The 25,112-nt window shown below is 35.3% G+C and overlaps 1 protein-coding gene across 4 annotated transcripts in view; it reads right to left on the bottom strand.

Moving 5' to 3' along the window:
• TAX1BP1 (Tax1 binding protein 1) overlaps positions 1–25,112 on the bottom strand; it is a 55,336-nt gene that overhangs the window by 19,415 nt on the left and 10,809 nt on the right. For 3 of the 4 annotated variants that reach the window (XM_063153601.1, XM_063153623.1, XM_063153609.1), the window contains 6 exons: positions 19,550–19,652; positions 15,886–16,073; positions 14,097–14,255; positions 3,475–3,623; positions 3,226–3,316; positions 1,856–2,041 (listed from right to left, as the gene is read on the bottom strand). In XM_063153601.1, coding sequence (XP_063009671.1) covers positions 1,856–2,041; positions 3,226–3,316; positions 3,475–3,623; positions 14,097–14,255; positions 15,886–16,073; positions 19,550–19,652 — 876 coding nt within the window. The remainder of the gene's footprint in view (positions 1–1,855; positions 2,042–3,225; positions 3,317–3,474; positions 3,624–14,096; positions 14,256–15,885; positions 16,074–19,549; positions 19,653–25,112) is intronic. The other variant, XM_063153616.1, reaches the window with a different exon arrangement.

The following is a 25,112-nucleotide window of genomic DNA, read 5'->3' as shown; positions in this document are numbered from 1 at the left end:
GCCTGCATAATCTAACTTTTCCATGCTGGCCTCAAAGGCTATGTCTAAACTGACTGTCTAATTTGGATCAAGAGCATATTTGTAAAGCAAAACTCCCAGTAAATTTCATTATTGCCTATCACACTGCAGATCAGAGAACAATCTCAGGGCGCAGAAACTGCATTCCTTTTGGATGAAATGGAGGATGATGTACATCAGGAAAAAACACCTAATGGTTATTCTATTGTGGGTTTTGCCTGGCTGGATGCCAGGTGCCCACCAAAGCCACTCCACAATTCCCCTCCTCAGATGGATCAGGGGGAGAATATAACAAAAGGCTTGTGTGTTGTGATGAGGACACAGAGAGATCACTTAGCAATTACTGTCATGGGCAAAAACAGACTCAACTTAGGGGGAAAATTAATCTAATTTATTACCAGTCAAATCAGAATAGGATAATGAGAAATAAAACCAAATCTTAACACACTCAGACCCCACCTCCTCTTTTCAAGTTCAACTTCACTCCCAAATTCTCTATCTCCTCTCTTCCAGCAGCACAGCCAGGACGGGGAAGGGAGGCTGCAGTCAATTCATCACACGTTGTCTTTGCTGCTCCTTCCTCCTCACGGGGAGGACTCCTCACTCTCTTCCTCTGCTCCAGTGTAGGGTCCCTCCCATGGGAGACACTCCTCTACAAACTTCAACACATATCCTTCCCACAGGCTGCAGTTCTGCATGAACTGTTCCAGTGTAGGATCCCATCCATGGGGTGCAGTCCTCCAGGAACAGACAGCTCCAGCACAGGTCCCCTGTGGGGTCACAGGTCCTGCCAGCAAATCTGCTCCAGTGCAGAGTCACAGCTTTCTTCAGGCACATCCACCCTCTCCATCATGGGGTCCTCCACAGGATGCAGGAGGCAGTCTATCTCACCAGGGTCTTCACCATGGGCTGCTCCAACACCTGGACCTTTTGCCCTCCTTCACTGACCCCGATGTCTGCAGCGTTCTGTCTCTCATGTTTTCACTCTTCAGCTGCAATTTCTCTCACACAGTTTCCCCCTCTCCCATAGTGTTCTTTAATCTGTTATCGCAGAGGTGCTGCCATCATCACCCGCAGGCTCAGCCTTGGCCAGAGATGGGTCCATTGGATCTGTCAGGCATTGGCTGGTATCGGTTCTCAGGGGAAGCTTCTGGCAGCTTCTCACAGAAGCCACTCCTCACAGAAGCCACAACCAAAACCTACACAAATCCAGTATAGGCATCCATAGCACCCAACTAGAAGTAAGTCTGAAGCAACCCCATGTGGACCACAGACAGCATAAATATGAGTTCTTCAGCAATTTCACTCTCCTGTTATACCACACTGCTTGCTAATCACAGTGCTGCCACAGGGTACACCAAGGCACCTCTTCCTTCAAAACCCTACTGTCACTGCAGAGTTCTCAGCATTGTAGCTCGACAGCACATTCACCTAAGAAGTCCTTCAGCAATCTTTCCATGTCTCCTCTTTTCTTCTCCATCACCCTCTACAGTCTCAACACAGCTACATTACAAACTTTTTCTTCAACCTCCTTTCATTTTTCACAAAACTAAAAGCAATGGAGGAGCAGACCACTTTTACTGAACTCAAAAATTACCTTTCCACACATAGTTAATTTCAGTTCATCACGTGAGACTTCAACCAGCTCAAAAGGTGCAATACTAGAACACATCTCAGTCTTTTCATCATTTTCTGCATCTACAGAGAACATCATAATCCTCATGCCTCTTAGCCTATACTCTGGTGATTTCTTCAACTTCTTCCTTTCTTTTGTCAAGCACATACAACATTAGACATGTTTATTCAAATCAGGCCAATTATATTGAGTACTGCTTACCTTGTCTGATGAAGAGTGCAAAATAGCTTTCTTCATATTTTCTTTTTCAGCTATTAATAGCTGTAATCTGCCAACCTCCTCTTTATAATACGATATCATGTTTTCTTTGTTTGCATCCAAATTCTTAAACGTCTGGATTTCTTTTACTAGTCTGGTGTTTTCTATTTCTGTATTCTTCAAGTGTATCTGCAATGATGCTAAAACATGTCAAACTTCTTCCACGTTAGAACTACTGTTCACCTATTTATTTATGTGCTCACTAAATTCTAATCTATTCTAATTTGAGGCAGATTAGAACTAGTAAAGAGAAAAAAAATATTTGATATTATCACTGCCCTCTAGCCCAAACTTTCTGTCTAGAATTCTCTCAGCATGGTTACCTAACAATAGCTCCACTCTACAGCTAGAAGTTTAAGTCCTAATTTCTCTCCACATCGCATTAAGTTATTCAGAACTCCTCTCCTCACAAATGCTGGACAAGTAAAAGAGAAATGACTTGAAGAAAACTAAAGAGAAATTAAACTTCTAGTAGTAACTGCCCACAGTCATCTAAGCAAACAGGTCTACATCAGGAATATTAATTTTCAATGACAGCAAACTCCTTCTATATCTGCCTACAATAATGCAAAATAGCTCCTACACTCAAGTGTTTTCCACTAAGACCAGAAGATCCGTGTTATTTACAAAGGGATTCCAAGCTTGTAAAATATGCTTTGAGATTTTATAATCTAGGAACAGAAATAATCTTTTAAATACACTTGATCTGTTTCACACAACCTATGGATTTCACTATTTTTGCACATTAAATTTTTTCTGCTTTGGGGGAGGGAGGGTGGCAGTGTATTTTATTCTATATATGGGTGTCTCTCAACACCAGCAAAAGAAATAGGCCATGCCAGTAAAACCCAATGCAATGGAGAATCTACTAAAGCTTCTCAGTGTTATATACAAGGCTCAAGAAGAAGGATTTAGAAAACAAAGTCTGGAGAGAGAATTTAAATTACTAAGAAGTATTTTAGTTATGAAAAAGTGCTTTAAAGATGATCACTTACTGTGTGATGCACTGTATAACTAAAGAATTTTCTCACTAGAATCTATTATTTTTTGTTACTGAGTCTGAGCTTTAATAAACTGGTGATTCATTCTCCTTTTTAGAGACCTTTTTATAACATGGTTGAATTCAGATGCTGTTTTCCTCATTCATTTTTATATGAGAACATCTATAACTACCTTAAAGATATGTTCACAGAAGGTACCCATTTCCTTTTTTCCTTAACAAATTCAATTTATCAGACTTCTCTATAAACCATTATTACCTTTATTTCAAACCACTTCATTCCAGTGTATACAGGTACATGTAATAAAGTTACCTTATAAAGTTCTTTTTCATCCTTTTCTGTCTTTAACACACATTCAAGTTGCTCCTTCTCAAGCATCACTTTCTTCAGTTTGTCCTTCAGACTAAAACATTGAAGAATTAATGGTACAGAACTATTAATACATATAATAAATATGCATTAATACTATTAAGGCATATAATAAATATTGTTAGTTTAAAAAAAACACATCTGGGGAAAAAGAAGTAAATAAAGGAAGGTAAGGAACAAAAGACTAAGTACCTGTCTAACTCAGTTTCTTTTGCAATGGCTTTCTGAGTAACAGTCATGATATCTTCTTCCAGCTGGAGAACCTTTGAAGCAGCCTCATCGTGCTTCTTCTTCAAGTCATTATTTTCCCTTTTAAAATCTTCTGATGCTTGAATATTTTGCTTTTAAAAAAATGCACACAGATGCCATTTAAAAATGTGATTCTTCAGAAGTAAAACATACTATTTGAATTAATGCCAAAATATGGCCATTAGATTTCTTCTCTTCCTTAAAATGCATAACTAGCCCATTTAAAGTATATATAAATATATATATATTGAATATTTCTATGCACAGTTCATATATTAATAAGGGGTCAAAAAGGAGTTTGTTTGGGCACAAGCATTCAGTTATTCAGAGCCTACCAAACACTTCAGAGTACAGAATAAACACATTATTTCCTATCTTTTGCCTATTTCCTTTAGGCAAACAAACCACTGACTGTCTAACTTAGGAAACAAAGAACTTTTATTTCTCTTTGTACTTGCTTTTACTTAAAAAGACCTTGCATTTTTCCAGACAGTTACACCACAGCAGCAAACCACAGTAAGGACAACTTCAAGCACAAGGAGAAACAAAACAAGACAAAATTCTGATTTAGAGCTGGTTACTACATGACAATCTCCTAGCTAGAACATACAGAATGCCTCACATAGCTCAAAGAAGCTCACGCAACCATTGCAGGATTTATGGAAGCTGAGATAGAGGACAATGACAATACCCAAAACAGATTCCTTTGTCTGAAAACTGACAAATACAATATGGGAAACCACTCTTAAGTACTGCATTTGTTGTCTAATTACAGTAATGTCCATATTGTTCTAAGGCAATGGACAGCTGAATGCCATCTCCACTGCAGCAAAACAGCCATTTAAAGTCATCTTAAATAAGCCTGAAAATGTTTGGTTTTTTTTTCAATATAAGTATTTTGTTGAAAAAAATAGATAAGTAACACTAAAGTAAATCACACATACTGAGATAATATGCCACCCTTTTTCTGATATTAGAGTATGATAAAGCTCAGCTTATTACCAACCATGACAGTGACATGAATCAAAATGTAAAACGAGGTCAAGACAGACTGACCAACATACCTAACTACAGCATGACTTAGGAGTGTTTGTGTAGCTACTAAGGTACAAGTTGTCTTTCTGCTCTAGATTTGGAAGATTAAAGCACTACTTCATCTATTCATTTTTAAACAAAGCTCAAAGCCCTGAAATAACAAGACTGTACTGTTACATCAAGAGAAACCCATCAGTCAGACTTTACAAAGAACCCCTACTGACCAAATTCCAACCTAACAAACAATGTTTTAAGTACAATAAAATATAATGAGGACTGGGTTTAGTCATTAATTGTCAAGATACATGGTTCACAAGTATAATTAAGCCTCACTTTTACAAGCAACTAAACAGAAGTTTGAGCATTATAATTTTTTTGGGGGGGGGGGAGGGGGTTGAGGGGTAGGCAGTACTGAATTGAGGAGTGGCAAATGTATCCGATGACTCATCCACTTGCTACACACTAAACCAGCATGTAGATTTTTATTTTTGTTATATATGCTACATAAAAAAGGACTAATATATTACTACTATTTGAACTCTGAATGGCTTTCTTATGTCTTAATATTAAAAATAATTTTAAAGGATCATGAATGTGCCATCTTTTTTTAAAAAACAGCATTGGAGAAGATAACCCACAACTTTCATAAGCCTTTATTTTTTTAAGAGCTATCAGTTTCTTGCAACCAAAAATACAAATGCGTGGTGTAACAAGGACAGGATATTTTAATTAAAGTCAGTATTCCAAGTAAAACTTGCTATAACCAGCAGCAACAACACACTCTGTAATTGCTTGTCCTCCCCTAGTGCAGTGGAGACTAATTACTTGCTCCTGTTTTGAAAGCCTAGTATAGTAAAAAGTCTATTTACAATGCATTTCTGTGTTTTCTCTAAACACCACTTTGGTATAACTGTAACTGTTGTAACCCAAGTGCCTTCAAAAGAATTTAATCTGATACATTATATATACAAACTGTACAAATAGTTCAAACAGGCTGCCAAAGGTAACATATATTAAAAGGAATTAATAGCCTGAAAAAAATTCTCTCCACAAACAGCATTACAATTGATGCTGCTTTGCTAGTTATTCTAAAGGGACATGGTACTAAAATGTAAAAGTTCCATACTTAACAGATTCTCACCTAATAAACTTATTTAGATACAACTAAAGCCCTACAGTTTTTAAAGAAAAAAAAGGATTAATTTTTAGAGACGACTTGTTATTTTACAGAATTCTTAGTAATTCAATTTAGATGCAGCAACCCCTAGTCCCATACACTGGTTACAGTGGTTTCAGAGCCTGTAAAATTTAAAATGAGTGCTCTTAGACTATTTTACAGGTAAAGTCAACTGTGTTTAGAAGGAGTCTAAAGGGGAAGAATATAATAAGTACATCAAATAAATGTACAACCCCAGTTACAGAAAAGATAATTACTTTCTGTAATCATTGATTTAATTCATTTATCTTATCTGGTACATCTACCAACATTATGTATTTTCTTCCACCTTCTTAACAGAGGAATAAAAAAAGCAGAGCAAGAGCATGAATCATTTTAATGAACTGGTTTAAAAACACTCAACAATTTTAATGTTATTTTTAATCCAGTTACAAATGCAGCTACCCCATCTCCTTCCCTAGATTTGCAACAGCCATAAGGGTGGATGTGGGAAGCAAACTGCACCACAAGAGTAAGCAACCTAAAATTACTTAAATCAGCTTTACTGCTGCAAAAGAAGTTATCAAAACAAAAATTCCTGTACCTACTAGGAGTCTCATTAGGAAAATGAAACAATAAAAATTCAATGAGCTCTAAATTTCCCTAGAATCAAAATTCCACTTTGAAAATCTTGATATACCTTCAGATAGGGAACAAGAAGAAATATGGGGGTTCCAAAATCTTTACTGCTGTTCTAAAATGGCAGAAGATTTAAGACTGATTATTTTTAAAATAATTTTATAGTAATTCCATGTTACACTGTCCTCATAAAGCTATTACAAGCTCTACCTAAAGGATATGCAAAGATCATGTCTGGGGTCATCCTTGAAACAGGTTTAAAATCCATGTAATAAATAAATTTCCACACAAAAGGACTAATAATCTTTCATTTGAGAATGGAATAGCCATAATATTTCTAAATTCTCACTTTTATAGGAGAATACCATGGCAAAAATCCCCACATTCAAGAATGCAGAACAGCAATCTTTCTCTACTTATTTCTTACTTTTAGTGGATTTTTACAACAGCAGTAAAACATTGCTGAGCACAGCCTGGTTAATGGAATGGTACAGACATCTCTTCCTATGATTAGCACATACAAGACATTTTTCAAACATACTGAAGGTAGAGAGAGATCCAGCAGGCAGAATAAAATACTTGAAAAATGCAATCCAAGAATACTTCCAGACATGACACCTTGCAGCATAGCAATGGTCAGCATAGCTTTTTATGTTTCATCCTCCCTCTTCATAACATGCAGAACTCCATACCAACCTTTTCAAAACCATCCCACACCTAAAACATTCACCTTTGATTAATGGCTAGTATCTGCAGCCCCTTTTTTCACCTTTTAGAGAATGCATACACCATAATGAAGAGGGGTGAGAAGTTTAAAATGAGCTATGCAGCTCAAACTGAAGAGGTCAAATCACTAAATACAAGGCAATGTATTTAAAAAAAATTTAAAAAAAAAAAAGCAAACAAACACCAAAAAAGAAAGCAGCACCACCTTGCAGCTGGATTGATTTATCTGGATGCAATTTAATGTCAGAGGAACCATTAAACTTGATATCCTACAGAGAATTTAGAGGGCTTAGATGAATTATCTGCAGGAGCCTTTTCTTTATGCCACTGACATCACAGCAGCTCCAACAGAACCATGTGAAACACTTGTCTGACATCATACTCTGTTTAAGGACCTCTGAGTATAAATGATGAACACAAGGGAGCACCACTGCAGCCAGTGCAAAATCCAAGTCTGCCCATAACACATAACACGAAAGTTCTGAAAGGAAACCTCAAGTTGTAATTTTTCTTTCTAAAAAAATTTAAGCATTCAGTAAAGTAAAAGAGCAAACCAACTCCAAATAAAGTCAATGACATTAAGCTTTCATCCTTGTGAACTACAACTTGTAATAGAAATACTGCTCTAAATAAGACTGCAGTCGGTCTATTTTAAAAACATAAAATGTCACAGTGGTAGTACTTTAACTAACATCATAAAGTAATCAAAACTACAAAACTAAGGTCTGCAACTACAAGCTACTGATTTTGCAAAGTCGTTTCCATGAATACATAATTTGAATTGTAGAATATCTCAACCTACTATTTAATTTTCCAGTGAAATAATTTTCAATTGCCCAGTTTAAGAAATATTCACACACAGAACAGTGAAAAAAAACATGAAACAGGGTTTTCTTTTCATATGACGTTTATAGTACCCAAGGGTGCTGTAATTGCTGGTACCAACCTGAGCAAATTCTGAGTGCTTAATTTGTGTCTAAAATTAAATGAAACTGGGGGGAGGTTTGCTTTTTGGGCTGGGGGGCAGTATGCCTTTTGGACAGTTTTTTGTTACTTAATTTTTGGAGGTTTTTTCCTGCTAAAACAACGCATTTTCCTGACCATCAGATTTTCATACATGCAGCACACATGACAGTATGAACAGAGCCTGGTCTAAAGAGACACTGAAAAAACAACCGATTCACTTAATTCTATGCACTCAGGCTGAACTGGGCACTTGCACTGCTTACTCATACTGCTGACATTATCACACTGTCAACAGTCTCTTTTCACTATCTAAGCAGAGAAACTTCTCCTTGAAATGGCAACTTCTCCTCAAAAGCCAGCTTAAATGAATCCCTGATATTTTAATAAAATTCTCTAATAAATAAAGCTACTGTGCAGGTAGAACCTGTCAGCAGAATGTGCATTTACATGGATGCCTTATTAAAATTCCCCATCAGATAGATGAATAAGCCCACTTTTAAAAAGTTAAATGGTAAACTAAATTTACAAAAAGCGTGAAAGAACAAGTTTATGAAGTCAGTAAATTCACTTCTGCATCAATTTATGCCAGCATCATAACAGAAACACTATTCAAATGTTCACAAGATCAAAGGATGAACAGGCAGTCTTCAAATCCATTGCTTCTGACTCAAGCTAAACATAGAAACTACTGTCAGAGGAATAAGACTTGTCACCAGTCACATGGAAGAAATCAGTTTACAAGTGCCCTCTTCCCACTAGAGGGAGACCAATGACTGCAAAAGCATCTTTTGCAAGCTCTGCTCTCTACAAAAGTACAAAACCAGTGTTCACAAAATTGAATAGTTGCAGAGTATCAAAGGAATGACCAATGAAAGACACACAATGACTACTACATGCTTCTCTTCAGCACAGTAAGACTGAATCTTAAAACAGTAGGCAAGTGCTCTGCTGCCACAGACCTTACACACAGTTTAAGCATACACAAAACTGGGAACACAAAGACTAAGAAGCATTCTTATTATGTACAGAGCTATACACATTTTATATTCATAATGTCTAAGATGAAGATTAGAAATATTCATAATATCATTTTCTAAACAAAAACATTCTAAGCTTTTGTTCCATTTTTTTTAAAGTTTGTTTCCTCCAATTTTTAAAAAGGAAAATATATGCAGATAAAAGCAGCATAATAATGTTATTCAACACACTGAATATGAAAGTAAACCAAACACCAGTTTATGAAAGTAAACCAAAGGAAAAGCTGAAATATTAAAAGCAACCTGAAACAGTTCTGTAATTATGTATAATGTGTCATCTTCTTAAGCAAAATAATCATAGTGTGTAACTACATCATTATTTTAACAGTGTTATATCGCTAGAGTTGCAAGTTGTATATATGGCATGATCTTAAATAAAAGTATGCTACCAGGGAACATCACCCTAGTAAAAACAAACTGAAACACTAACAGAAGGTTGTAAGAAAAAGATGTGACATTTCTGAAACATTTCCAATAATTTCACATTTACTCTGAATTCCCACACAGAGTAGTAACAGATTAAGTTAAATCTTCACACTCAGTAAGAACTATTTTAATGACATCTGGGGAAAAAATGTAGGAATGGTTTAACTGACATGAAACTGCAGCAAAGGAATAGTATGCTCTCCTCTAACTGAAAATATAGCAAGCCTATGGCAAGCCCTTTTCAAAAGGCTAAACGAGGGGGGCAGGAAATTTTCATACTTGGGAACAGGAAAAAGGAAAGGCCACTTATACTCTCTCCAAACTGATTCTGTCAGAAGAACTACATACTGCATTAAGGAGGCCTTGGGTAAGAGGAAAAAGATCAACCTAAAAGAAATAGAGACTGAATTTGTCCCTCATCTTACAGTATCTCTTTAGCAGGGTGGGGTTATCAACACAACTTAGTGGTAATAAACCATAAGTACACACTAAAAAAGTGGGGTTGGACAGCATGTTCCCTCTGAGTGCAAACACTGACTAATGCAGAGCTGTGTGTCTTGCAAATATTTTTTTTTCTGTGACAGTGGCAACAACAAAAAAAATTTGTCTGCAGAATCATTCATGTGTTGAATACATTTTTTTTATTAATGTGATAAAGCACTAAAAAAATTACCCAAATCTAAAAAAGCAAAACCCTTTAAGGACAAAAGTGCAATAACATGTTACAAGAAGATCTGTTTCAGGAACTCTCCTATTTGTAAAACTCAAAAAATGGGAATCTTTTCAATACCTGAAAACATACACGGATCCCAATAGTCAAGCCTCATGGAGCACTGATTGTATTACACCTGAACAGACTCTTAAAAGCCATGTTCTTAAAAGACTGGCCTACTTTAAGCTCATCTCTTCCTAGAATTTTCCCCAACCACTTACAAAATACCCCAACTCAGCAAAAAGCAGACAGAGAAGACACCAGTTCCACGGCCCAAAATTCTGTAAGAGTAACTAGGTGTGAAAAGAGGTCATTTAATAAGGAGTAGGAGGGAGGCACTAATTGGGATTAGCTGTGGCATTGTCAGGTCTACAACTATCCTATTTTAAGAAAGCAATTTTTAAGAAGCATCTCTTAATGATCCAAACTACTTCTGAGCTATTTCTGAAAACAAAGTACTGATAAAAATCAACTTTGGTGTTGATTTTTATATCAAGAATAAAATCGTCTAAAGGCATATGAACAAATATGAATAAAAATGGGATTTTAATAGAACTGTTTTTTAAAGAAACATTTTCAAATTAGGAACTTGGAGGTTTCCCATCCTGCACCAAAGTAAAGTAACTTAGGAACTACAACCCCTAACCTCTTAGGTAACTTAGGTACTACAACTCCTAACCACACCTTCCACATTCTGTTCAATTCAATTACAAAAATATAACATAGCTGAACAATGGATTTGATCAAAAGACAAAACACATGAGGTAAGATAGTCATATAATTTCCTCTGAAGAAACTAAGAAAGATTTCCATAAATTGGGCAGATTGGCAAGTATTATGCATTTAGGGGTTCGTAACTTCAGGGCTCCCTTACCACAATACAAATGTAATAAACATATTTTAGTTGCTAATACATTGGCAGCATAAAGAGCTCTGCACTCAATTAGGATCAAATACATCTGCCTGTACAGACACATGCACTTCCCTGACACATGCAATTACTGCTTTTTAAAAACACAGTACTTTGTACTACTGTAGATTTTTTTAGAGCTTTTTGCACAATCAGAAATATATGGTTTATTTCCTGATGGAAGTACTTGCAAAAACAAACAAAAAAAAAAGAACACTGAGCCTGCACATGGGTTCAGTGTAACTTACCTTTACTTTTAACAGAAATATAATCATATCAATTACAGCTGCCTTAAACTACAACAGTATTAACATCCACTATATACAGTAATTATAATTTCTTATATGGCCTATTCTTTTTTATTAATTGTTGTTCACTCATCTAATACACTCTAAAGTCTATTGGAAGATTTTTTAAAGTAGAATTCCAAAAAGTTAAACCTTTGCCTAAGTTAAAGATTTTTTAAAATACAGATTTTAAATTCATCTGTTCCACTTAATACCTATTTTGTGTATTAAAAGTTTGTAGAGCATAACAAAAAATTCACATGCATATGAAAAAAGAGAACTAGAAACAAAAGAAGAAAATAAAAAGCCCCCATAGTACTTAGTTAAAACATCCAGTCAAAGGCAAAAAATGTATAAGCCAAGCCAAAACAACATGGCCTGCACTAAGCACCTGTGACGATTCTGCTGTTATAGAAAACACAAATACATTCTGATTACTTATCACTTCTAAGATTACTCCCTGTAGTCTAATATAAAAACATCCAAATTAACACACTGCTTAGGTTTATTGCCAACAACAACTACTCACAGCACACAAAGAGCACTGGATTGTCTGCGGGCTGTGTTCAGGAGCTGCTCTGTAAGACCTGTCTTAGTGGTTAGTTGGAATGGAGGTGTTTTGTGGAGTTGTTTCGTTTGGATTTTGGGGTTTGGTGGATGCTTTATTTTTTAAAATAAGTCACAAGAAAAATAAAACCTAGATACTGAAATTCAGCTGAGTGCTGTACCAGTGCTTCTCAGGAATCTTTAAATCAATCCATTAACACACTGTATGTATTCCCAGCAAACATATATTACATAATCCTGTGATCTCCTGCTGTATTTTGTATACTGGGCTGGGGGGCATGGAGAGTCAGTCATCTCTAAGACTGGAGAGATACATATAAAGCACTGCTTATTAAAATTTCCAATGTTTAAAACATTCAGTTACTGCACCTGATTTAGTAGATGTTCACCTAATTTTCAGGAAAAACACTCAATTTATATTCTGCTTATATACATAGACAAATTAACACTTTTTCAACTCAGCAGGTATGTTTCTTTTTTTTTTTTAAGTGAGAAACAGACAACAGGAAAAAAATGCAAAATATGATGGCATCAAATTCTTAGAGACAAAAAAAATACCTAAGTTAGAAAACTTCCATAGTATTTTAGCCAGGCAAAGACCTACATCAGCCTCAGGTCAGGTATCTATTTGTAGCTAAATACAAGTGAGAAGTTTGTCACACTGCATTCTCTCTTCATGAAAATACAAGGCCAAAGCAGAACAATTAAAAAGAGAGAGCAAAAAACACAAACTCAAACATTCCTGAAATTAAGTTCTATTTGCTAAATTCTGGTATCTATAGAGGCAAAACTATTCTGGATTAGAGAAGTTCACAGAAAAATGTGATAAAGCATTGAGACATTTTTGTTCCTATGCAGTCTAACTGTATCCTTGTGTGACAGCAATCAGAACCCCATTTCAGAAAGTGTTTTAAAAGGGAATTGTAAAGCTAACATGGATTGGAACTGTCAGTTGTTTTCAAACATTTTTTTAAATAAGAGCCTCAAGGGACAATGAACAGTATCTATATAGCTCACTCAGATTTATCCACCAAACTTATATGATCTGTTAATCAATGAAATGTGAATTTATATTCTCTCATTGATTTGAGCTAGTTCTCCCATGCATGTGAAATTAAAATCATTTTTTAATAGAAAAAACTTTTTTCTGAACAACATCTTATCATTTCTTTTCTCCTTAGCCAACACTCCAGTCCATTTCATTCACTGTTCAAAAGTATACTACAAAGCACCAACATTTTCAAGTTCTCTCAAAAAATTCCTATTAAAGGTGTATGACACAGGACTGTTGACATGTACATACTAGTTCCTAGAAATAGTCTATTAACTGCTGTCCACATCTAAATTATGTAGGTTTCATTACTTCAAATTTGTCCATGTCACCACCTCCCTCCCACATGTTTTTAATCTTCTCCTAGAAGTTGGTTTTTTTAAAAAGCAGCAGCTTAAAAACAGATTAGGTCCAACTTTTAGGTGCCCTTTTTATAGTATTAGATTTCCTCCTTACCACACGAGAATTTCAAATTAAACTGGCTTTGGTTTAGGCTACATTTACATCTTCACTATTGATTAACCCTTTAAGCAGATTTTTAGGTTTATGGTTTTTTTTCTTTTGAATTGTGAAACCGTTTAAGAGAAGACAGTTACTAGCTACTTTTCACTATTTACACACCTTGGCAGAAGCATTCTCTGTTGATCTTTGCTTTTCATACCAAAAATTGTTACGATTTTGTTCTGTGTTCTATGCAATTATTCCCTAAGGAGAGGGTTTTTTAGAAGCTTTCCTCCATTTTAAATTAAAGCAAGCAAACTTTAAATTATCAATTACTTTCCACTATGAATTCCACAGTTAAATATCAAACATCTGGTAATAGTTGTCATCGATTACCTTACCAAGCCTGGTAACAAAAGCTTTAAATATTTTAGCCATTTTATGACATAAAAGGAATAGTGGCAGGAGGTTAATAGGAACTGACCTATTCTAGTTTAAATGTCTATCAAACTGCTGAGAGGTTTTGATAGCTGATTTTCACAGTTTGACTGGTTCTTGAAAAAGCAGTAATACAGACATTATGAGTCAGTTCTAATCAGTTAAACAACTAACCTTTTGCTCTGCTTGCAGTTGTTCACATCTCTGCTTTTCATGGTTAAGTTCTTTTTCCAGTTGTTCAACTTGATCTCTGAGTTGTGTAGTTTCCTTTTCCAGAACAGAAGTTACCTTTAACAGCTCTTCTTTTTCTTTTATTATTTTTTCAATTTTAAACTAAAAAAAAAAAAAAAAAAAAAAAAAAAAGAAGAAGAAGAAAATAATGGGGTTTGGAAATTTTTCTCCCTTTCATTCTAACCAAACAAGTGGATAAGTAATTACTCCAGTGTTTGAGCAGAAACACAAACTGTGTGTTCCCTGTTTAGGTTATTACAGTTTTCCCCTTATTCTCAAATTTCTGAAGTTTAATTGCTCTTACTGCATAGTACCAGACTACCATTACATAGCATACTTTGCAGTGTCCTGATTTATCCTCAATTTTTCCTTCCTTAAATGAAGTGCCTTTAGTGTTCCCGAGTGACAGCAACTGTGGAAGAGCTAATTGTGATGATGACAGCTTGGTGACAAAATGACAGCTGACTCTAGAGACACACATTCTCTCTACAGCACTATTTGAGGAATTTCTTGAGAAAAATGAATATGCACATACACCCCACACCACACAAACACCTGAAAAGTAAACCCTGGAAGATGAAAAGTAAGCCCTGTGCCCTTTCACCTAAAGGGAGTTTATAACAAAGACAAGCAGACTATTTAGTAAGGCTATTCTAGTAACAGAGCAAGGTTTCAAACTAAAAGAGGATAAATTCAGATTAAAGGAAGAAATTTTTATGTTGAAGGTGGTGAAATACTAGAAAGGGCTGCCAAGAGAGGTGGTAGATGCAACACCCTTGGAAAAGCTGAAGGTCAGGCTGAATGGGGCTGTGAGCAACCTGATCCAGTTGGAGATGTCCCCACTCACTTCAGGGGGCTGGAGTACATGACATTGTATAGTCCCTTCCAACCCAAACCATTCTATAGTTCCATAAACAAGGATCATAAGAAATACTTGAGAACTTATTTAATTTTAGTACTACAAGAACTTATCTGAAAAGCAAAAACATTCCAGATGTATCTCTGTACTAAACCTCTCATCCCTAAATTTTGAAAGCCATAAATCAAACACATGCATGTATGTGCCTAGATGCAGCTAACTGGATAAAATGTCTGATACCAAAGTAAGGGAACTGCACTGAACAATTTTCCAAGAAGCAATTCAAACAAAAGTTTGCTTGGGTTTCTTTTTTGTTTGTCTGGATTTAAATAGGGTTCAGCTGACAAACTGCAACAAGCAAAGGTAAAACACTTTGACTCTGGATATACAAACACAAGACCAATCACAACTCTCTAGCATACACTGAGAATACACTGCATAGAAAACTACTTTAAATAAAATAAGAGCTACTCTAATATATTTAGGCACCTGCAATTTTTCAGCTGAATCTCCAGGGCTCTTAACTTGGGCAAAAATAAAAGTATACTGATTCCATAACTCTTCTTCCTTACAAGCACAATGTCACACAAAGGGTATCTTCCCTCCCCTCCAGTTAGTTGGTGACTACAGATGTGAGAGAAGGGCAGCATCTACTCTTATGTTTCTCTGTCCATGCTTAGTGCTATACATTTTTACATTTTGATTTAACCTGTAAATGTTCTGAACTTCAACCAAATACTATAGAACAAGCCAGAAATATATACATTACACAGACACATGCAGGTCTTTTCCTACTAGTTTTTTCTTCAGTATCTGTCATTGTGTGTATATAGTACAAAAAGAAATAGCATTTTAAGAATTTTTGTATCAAACCTCAAGAAGTCCAGCTTTTGTGGTCACCACTAACATATCAGAGTTTCCTTCATCTTCCATAGTGAGCAATTCTTCAACAGGAGAAGAGGTACGAAACTGGAAAGGTGTGCTTGCTCCACGGATTTCTCCTTTGTAAGTCACGTAACAGAACTGATAAAATTCTCCATCATCATTTGGTAGATAATATCCTATCAAAATAAATTCATATTTGAAGAAATATTCTACACAAGCTTACAAGCCTCCATCTGCAGACAGATTACCACATCATGTTTGACTTACAGATTTCACGCTCATTGCCTTGGTATGGCATAAATATCCCACCAAAACAGCAGAAAGGAAAAGTCATCCTATTGAGCAACCTTCATCCCCCAGCAATTTCTACTAGCATTTAAGACAAAGATTAAACAGAGTTAGGCAATAGCTGCTCTATGTACACATCACCTCACATACATCAGGTAATAGCTGCTGCATATAATTTATGAAACAGAATCATTGCAATCAGATCCATGAAGTTGCATCATGCCCACATTATCGTGTGACTGCTGTATAGTCACAGAACAGAGAGTAACTGGTTTTTTGGCCTTGAAATACATACACAAGCAAATACAACAGAAAAAGACAAAATAATATGCAATGACAAGACATTCTGCAACTTCACCGGGTACCACTTGTACATAGTACTTTGCTGTATTTTTGGAGGGCAGGGGTTTGTGGGACAAACATCCTTTTTTGGCTATTTTTTAATGCCAAAGAACAGAAATGTTCCGAATGGGTGACACTAGCTGAAAGATAAGAGCCCGGAGTTTAACAAAGAGCTTATTTTTTAAAATTGAAAACAATTCTTCTAGATTTTACAAGGTAAGAATAAATCCTCTTTCTTGAAGCTATGTAATGGTACATGATGAAACCAAATTATTTGAGAAGAATTTCTGTGTGACTATCCAACTGAACTGTTGCCCACTGAAGTTTCAAGCCTCTCGCACGACCCAGATTCACAGAGTAAGATTTATCAATGTTAAACAATCATTTCAAGAACTACTGACATTTTTACCTTAATTAGTATATTCAAGACCCACACGTTACCCAATTTGATGGTAAGAAAACCAGCTAGTTTTATTCAGAATACTTATTTTCAGATACTGTAGCCAGCCTGAGGATGATATTAACACAATAAACCCTCACCTAGTGTTCAGTCCAGTAGCTGATGTCACCCAATTCAGCTCTTATTTCACCACATTTCTATCTTCTCCCTTCCTAACTTTATCATTAACTTTTCACCAACTTTCATTCCAGATTCCTGGAAGTCTTTTCCCAGTACTCTTAGCTACCTTTCCTAGAAATAGTAAAACATTACATTTGCTGTATAGACAACACTTGTATCAAGAACTTCATGATTCCATTAGTCTTATGCTTTATTAACAGTCGGTCATGGAATAGTATCTGAATCTCAAAACATCAGGATTCATGCTTTTGGGCCTGGCTACACTTTCCTATATAGCACTGTAGTTCAATTTGCCTGATTCACTGCTTAAGTAAGGTGAAACTATGCAGAAATAAATGCAGAATTATCTACATTGCTGCTTCTGCACATTTCAACACTGGTTCAGACAAACTGATTTTGAAACTACTGTAAGTCTCTTTTCTTGTTCTAACGTGTACTGGAGAAACAGTTTTCTGATTATTTTCTTCCAGCACAATTACTTGATCATAAAAAAAAAAACCAACCACGTTTAACATGCTGCACAACATTTCCTATTTAGCTCAGATAATTATGCTCCTGTAAGCTCTACTGATCTCATCTCAGCAACATTAAAATATCTTGCCAAACACAACCAGGAGACTGTTTGAATGGAGATTCAATCTGGCAGCTCCATAAAAGTGGAGATCTGTCAGGATGGAACGTAACGGATGAGACAGAGACACTTGGTCTCTTAATGTGCAGTAAAATTTCTATGTACAAAGGACTGATAATGGCAGTTCTACTGAACAGAACAGTTCTACTCTTCTAGATCATTTCTTGTTTCAGTCCAACCCAATTTCATTTATGCAGTGAACTTTGGCAACTGTAAAAGAAACTAATGATTTCCTTCCACTTTCTACAGAGCACACACACTTTTCAATCAACTTCAAGGTTATGAAATGGTTATCAGGTTATCCGACCATGTGGATATGGTCATCACTGAAAGCATCAGAATAAAAAAAGACCCGGCAAGAGAAAGAACTGAACTCATCAAAGCTATCACTATTTGCAGCTTTAATAGGACAACAAGCTAATACAGTCATCGTTTCAGGACTTCAATTATTTAATTTTTTATATGTTTTAAGCAATAAACACACACACAAACAAAGACTAGGGCCAAGACTAGGAAGTAAATCAGGTAATAGCTGCTGCAAGTAAAAAAGAAGGTAAGATTGTACATAACATTCTGTTTGTACACAGAAAAGCATTAATTCAGTGGAGATGCTCTTTTCACAAGAAATCTTCAATGTGTGTAGATTTTTGACATTGGTCATCTCCTGTGGCAACAAGTTCTGCATGTTAACTGTGTCATAAAAGTATCATATCTACCTCTATTTTGAACTTGTCAACTTGTCACTTGGTAGCTTACATGCATGGTTCCTATTTTTTTGCTATATAGAATGGTTAATTCACTCATGTCATGGATAGCTGATTTTAGAGACATCAGTCACTTCACATTACTTTCCTTGTCCAGCCTGAAAAACCTGACAGAAGGAAGTCTGGAAGGTCACTTTGTCAGCTTTTCCACTCAAGAGACTGTTGTCAGCGCCTGAGATTACTGTGGCTGTTCTGAAACAACTGTATGGAATTCTCATCCTTCCAAACCAGGAAACCTGCTCAAGAGCTGCACTACTCCCTCATGGTAAAAATGCTCTTCCTAATGTCAGACATAAACTTCTCCTGTCATAACCCACAGCCGTTGTCTTTTTTTTCTATTTAAGAAGTATGGCTCGCATCTTTGCAACTCCACACCCTTACAGAGAAGCCATTTCTTAATTTTGATCTCCTTTGTTGCACTTTACTAGACCTGTTTTCAGACTGCAAAGGGGAGGGAGAGGGTACGACTTGCACACAGTGTTGAAAATGTAGTCATACTATAGACTTGTACAGTGGTGCAACATTTTCTGGTTTGTTTCTTAAAAGCCTCAGATATTTCCATCAATTCCTTGCAGCAAAAAGTCCCTTGCAACTCTATGACTTCTCTGAACTTTGATGAAACCACCATCTACACTATTTATCTTTTGACAAGAATCACTTCACATCGAAAATGTTTAAACTCCAGAGACTAAAGACTATATAAAGACACAATGCACTAAGAGAGGCCAAGATTAAAAGGAACCTGCTTATGGTTAAACAAAGTCACTTATTGTATTTTAATAGTTTCCAGCAGAGCTTCTCCATCAGTCATGAAAATCTGCCATTACTTTGTAAAGAACATACTAAGTCACATACTTTTCCTTACAATTTTCCTTGACATCTAAAATAAGACTCAACTTCCCACAGTGAAATGTTGAAAATTATCCTCCAATTTGTCTTTTTTAAACTCCAGAACTGTTATACAATGCTCAGCACCTAAATGAACCGACAAGTACTTAAAAAGCTGAGTAGGCTGGAAAATACAGAGAGACACTGCCTTATACACACCTTGAAAAGTCAGCACACAGTTAACAGTTGATCCTTCCACATAATTTTCTGGCATAGGTGACCAAAGAAATGTGTAATAATCTCTTGCCGTACTCCAACCAACCTAAAATTAAATAAATCACAACAAAAAAGAATTTTAAAAATAGAAAGAGAAAACATTAAACAGAAGAATTTGATATACACAGTTAAGATATCATGGTCTGGCCTTTACAACACACTGTAATAAGCATATTTCTTCTTCAAAATGCAATTAAAAGATACTTAACAATGTTTACAAATCAGGAATATTTTAACAAGCATGTCAAAGATTTAGCATTAATTTTATTAAGCTTGTTACCTAAGGCAGTAAATGGGTCTAAGGCAATAAAAGGGTCTATATAAAGTAAAACACCAGACAGTTTTTACTATATGTTAAACTATTTGGTACATTATTTTTTTCTATACAGATACGCATTTCTATATTAAAAATACAAAAATATTAATTCCTGATTTTATAATGAAATTTCCTTAGTGTAGGTTCTGCAAATGTTGACTCTTTCATATCCACATCCAACTGGTTCACCAAAAAATAAAATGGAGGAGGGAAAAGAAGCTTTCTATGCTACTGAAAGATCACAATTTACAGTTGAATATTTTTGACAACTTCTAAATGCTAAAGACCAGGATTCCACTGAATGCTAACTCTCTCCTACATACACACTGTGTCAGGAAAGAAAAAACACAGATCTGCATGAAAACATAACTCAGCTAAGTCAGCACAGTCTTCTGCAAACTTGAAACCCCCTCTGCTTTCAGAGTTTTCCTAAGAGGGCAGCTCTGCACAGTGGTGAGCCACTGGCACAGGCTGCTCAGAGAAGCTGTGGATGCCCCATCTCTGGAAATGTTCAAGGTCAGACTGGATGGAGCTCTGAGCAACCAGGTCTAGTGAGAGGGGTCCCTGCCCTCGGCAGGAGGGTTGAAACTACATCTTCTTTAACACCCCTTCCAACCCAGGCCATTCTATGAGCCTATGATTCTACTTCCTGAAGACATACATCCCAACAGGCCTGAAATACATTCCAATAAACCAGAAAGCCAAAGCAACTACTGTAAAGCAATGGATATTAATAATAGCATAATGGTAAAGGAAAAGAAGAAATATATCTGATTTATTCCACTGATGAAATAAAAATACCAAAACCTTATGTAATGCTAGGTGTCAAACAGCTTATCAGTAACTGGGAATACTGTCATGGAAGAATTAAGGTATAGAAAGGGAATAAACTGTTTCCCAATTTTTATCAGGTAAGACTGTATCAAGAGGAAGAAGAAAAAACCAAATATCCAAACACAAAAACCACACAACCAAGAAAAGATTAAGTTAACAATCGTGATTTTCATTGCTTCAACAGGCAACATTTCCAAACTCCAGGTTTAGAACTCTTTCTTTACAAAGAAAACATTTCAGCGGTGTATTTTAAAACAGCTGGGGTTTTAAAGGAATTTTCAATTAAAAAAGAAAAAAAAGGAGAATTTGTTTAGATAGGCAAAGAGAATATCAGAGGTAAAAGTAATTCAATATTAAAGCAGCAATTATATATGTATATAGGCATATATTTCATGTATGCAAATTAATACACAGCATTAATTTTAAAAATTCTGAATAGATTATTCCATAGACATCCATTCACTTCTTCACTTTTTATTAAGAAGTATAAAAGAAACTAATGTTGAAGATGATGGAGAGTTTTTTATATTCTAAAAAAACACAGATTAACAACAGTGAAACTAGATTAAATTCTCATTACTTTTGTAAGGCAACACTTATTGAAGAGAAGCAGAGCAGATGCTGAACACATCCACTAGAATGGAATCATCTACTAGATCTTAAGCCTATTCCTAGCAAAAAAAGAGTTCTATGATATCTTCTATCAAGCAGCTTTTTAAAATGTCAATGAAATGAGACTTCCTGGGGTTGCCGTTCCCACACTTTTAAGTATCTCAGAAACAACATGGAAAACTCTTCCAGTAACTTGTAGTAGTAAAAGCAATTTTTTCTCAACAAAAGTTCACAAGAAACATTTTGCAAATTTTCACATTAGTCATGTCTTCAAATCCAACTCAGATATTACTACTACCTTTTTTTTTTTTTCTGAAATTGCTTTTACTTCAGAAAAGAGAAGCATATACTATTATTTGCTGTCCTAAACTAAAGCACACTGCTTTCTAAATTTAGCTCTCGGTGAGTGAAAAGTCAACATCATCTTTTTCGTTTCAGAAAAGAAACTAAATTATCATTGTATAGAACTGAAATAATATTTTTATCTGTTAAAAACCAGAACATGCACACACTGCTTCTAATGTTATTTTCATGACTAAAATAACTTTCTTCCTTCTGATAATTAACACTGGAAAACAGAGAAGAAACAAAATGTTCACACAGCGAACATAAACACGAAAATAAACAGTTTATTCCTGGAATTCCATCTTTTTATATTTTTCTTAGATATCACATATTGATTCATAAATTTAGTGATTTATCCTGAAACAAAAAGTTATTTTTATCAATACTCTACCTTTAGTAGTAATCAACAAAAGGGGTTTTTTGGTCATTTAAAACTTTACCATACTGATACAAACAAAAGAATCACATAGAAAACAAATAACTCTCCTGGTCTGCTTCTCAGCAGGCACTGTATTTCTAAGTATAACTGTAATCTGTGGGCTGCTGGTAAAGAGAAAATTGTGACACATCAAGAGCTAGCAGGGAATACCCAAGGAAGTTTACCCCACAAGTATTTTCTGTAACGATTCCCCACATTTCCTGTCATCCATCATCTCTTTCCCCTGGTGAGGCACCCTGTCTGACATTCTTATGATCGTGACAATTCCATCCTTTCTCAATGGGCACCAGCAAGATATCAGCAGGTGTGCATTGCCCAACAGCTCTTATCACTGCACAGAATTTGAGACAATTAGGGTTTTCCCTGCTACACGTTGCGTGTGTCAAAACGTGATAATGCAGAGAAGGAAGTATGACAAAATGTCATCTTCCTCACAGCTTAATACATTTCAACAGGGGAAGGTGAGTATTCCGCAGCAAAGCAAATTAACTTAGTAACATTTTTCAACATCCTTCCTACATAACAATAAATATAGTTAAATTTCACTGGGTTATTTCTTACATGGCACAAGCAAGGAGCAAAGCCACATAATGATATGATGAGAATAAAATAAAAACAAATTTAAGTAATCCATGTTTTAGGTGTAGGATGTAGGTATTTTTTTTTAAATCTGCTATTTTATCAACAGGTTTTAACAAACTTTCACTTTAGTACTTTGTATCTTTTGTCAATATTCTCTTTAATAAGCATAGTATGGAGTACACAGTGGTTCCAAACTACAAAATACTATACTACATACATACATAGACATAGTCATAAGCTTCTCTATGGCAACAGATTATACTAACACAGATACAAGACTTTAGCACACACTCAGTGGCTCAGCAGTGATTTAAATGTGATCTTTGACATAGATATTTCTTTCAGCTCAGAAAGAAAACCAATAGATGTCTAAACTTTAACTAGGGTTAAAACTATATGAAGAAAATTTAACACCGCTTAAGAGAAAGTAAATAAAAATTGAGAAACTAAACTAGTGGCAAAAGCTATGAAGGAAATCAACAAAAAGTGAAAAATACAAAGAGAAGATGGGAATAGTCATCAGCAGCTCCACAGTGAGTTTATATGATAAATAAAACCCTGTAGCTTTGGAAGCAAAACAAAGAGCACCTTCAGAAACATCGGCATATTAGCTTAGAAAAATGGTTTCATTTCAGAATCAGAAAAGCTAGACTATTTGTCTTACTGCTGATGATACCAACAAAACCTACTACCAATAATACAGACCATCTTCTAGGTTAGTGTCTGAAATGGGAGAGGAGTCCAGATCCTCCACAAGAACCCACTCGATGCAAACACCTTACCTGTACTACAGCAACAGGAGGGAAATGGAAAATTGTCAGGTTGATAAGAACAAGAGTTTGATTATTTCAACTGCCAAAACAGCTGATATAAGTAACACTGAGCATCACTTCTCATGAAAACATTATATTGAAAACAAACAAATGCTTGTTAGGATGACTTGAAAATTTCATTCCTGCATTTGAAATTCAAAACAATGAAAAAAAAGCCACTGAGAGAAACTGTCCATTATAAAAATATATTTAAAATAAGTCTTCAATACTACTGTATACCTTTTCATTTCCTTAATTTATTAAGCAAGTTCTAAAAATTTATTAAAATTATGAATATTTATGAAGCTCCAAGCATATATATTTATTTTAATAACTAGAACTTAACAACTGTTAAAAGACAGAAACAGGGGAAAGATGTGTAATTCTTGTTGAAGACTCAGGTGAAGTCAACAGATCTATTTTGTTATGAAGAACACATTCTTAAACCAAAGTTAAAGTTCACTTTACTATCAGTTAAAAAAAACCACCAACCAAAAAAACCCACCATCAAAAGCAAAAACACAATCAACAAAAAGTCAACTACAAACATGAAACCAAGTTCCAGTCAAAATATAAAATATGTACTGATGCACAGTAGTACTGTCTTGCTATCAGAAATCTTAAGTAAATGAAAAATGTATATAGGACACACTGAGAAATTTTCTCTGAGCCAGGAACAGCAAAACAGGCACAGTTTATTAGTCCAGCTTAAAAACCTGGCACGAGCTGTGGCAACCATTACAACATCCACATTCAAGCACACAAACACTGCAAATTACAGAACTCCGACATAAAACCTTCTGAAGTTCAGAGGAGAAAAATGAAGAATTACCTGTCAAACTACACTCACTACGCTTAACTCATTGTGAAGCCTGAATTCAGGTTCATCATCTGATGAGCACAGCAGCCATCTGCAGTGACTGACTGTGCTGATACCATAACTTTTTTAAGAATTCATTGAAAACTCTGAAAACATTTTGCTCGGAGTTCAAAAGTCAAAAAATAAAAACATTCTTATTTCTCAATCAACAGAGCACATTAAGACTTAGATGATGTAACTTCCCAAAAGCAACAGAAAGAAAAACATCCATTTTACAACTGAGTTAGACATAAAGCATCTGCTACTCAATACATTCTTCTATATTCTCTACATTTAATTCTTTCAAACTCCACTCTGAAATACATTTTTAAATTAGATAGCTGTGAATAAATGCAAACATTCTTCCCTTTCTTCCAGAAGTTAACCAAGAGATTAACAATCCAGAACCCAAATCCTATTTTCACCTTCTGAGCCATGTTTTTAAACCAAAACATGACTACACATCATTTATACCACAAAAAAATGTCATATCCAAATTAGGTTATTATGTACAATGTATAACTGAAACCTCACTTAATTTAATTTTCCCTCCATAAAATGGAAAGCTTTAATAGACCATTACAGAGTAATACACTTATGATATTTCTATCTCCTACTTTTGAGCAAAAACATTTATTTCAATTTAGGACATCATAAAGACTTTTCAGTCATATAAACCAACTCAGTAGCCACGGTGGAAATGCTGA

The sequence above is a fragment of the Melospiza melodia genome, chromosome 1, assembly GCF_035770615.1.
Source record: "Melospiza melodia melodia isolate bMelMel2 chromosome 1, bMelMel2.pri, whole genome shotgun sequence".
NCBI classification, from domain to species: Eukaryota; Metazoa; Chordata; class Aves; order Passeriformes; family Passerellidae; genus Melospiza; species Melospiza melodia.
Note: the sequence above shows the minus strand (reverse complement) of the source record. Positions and strands in the feature narration are given on the sequence as shown.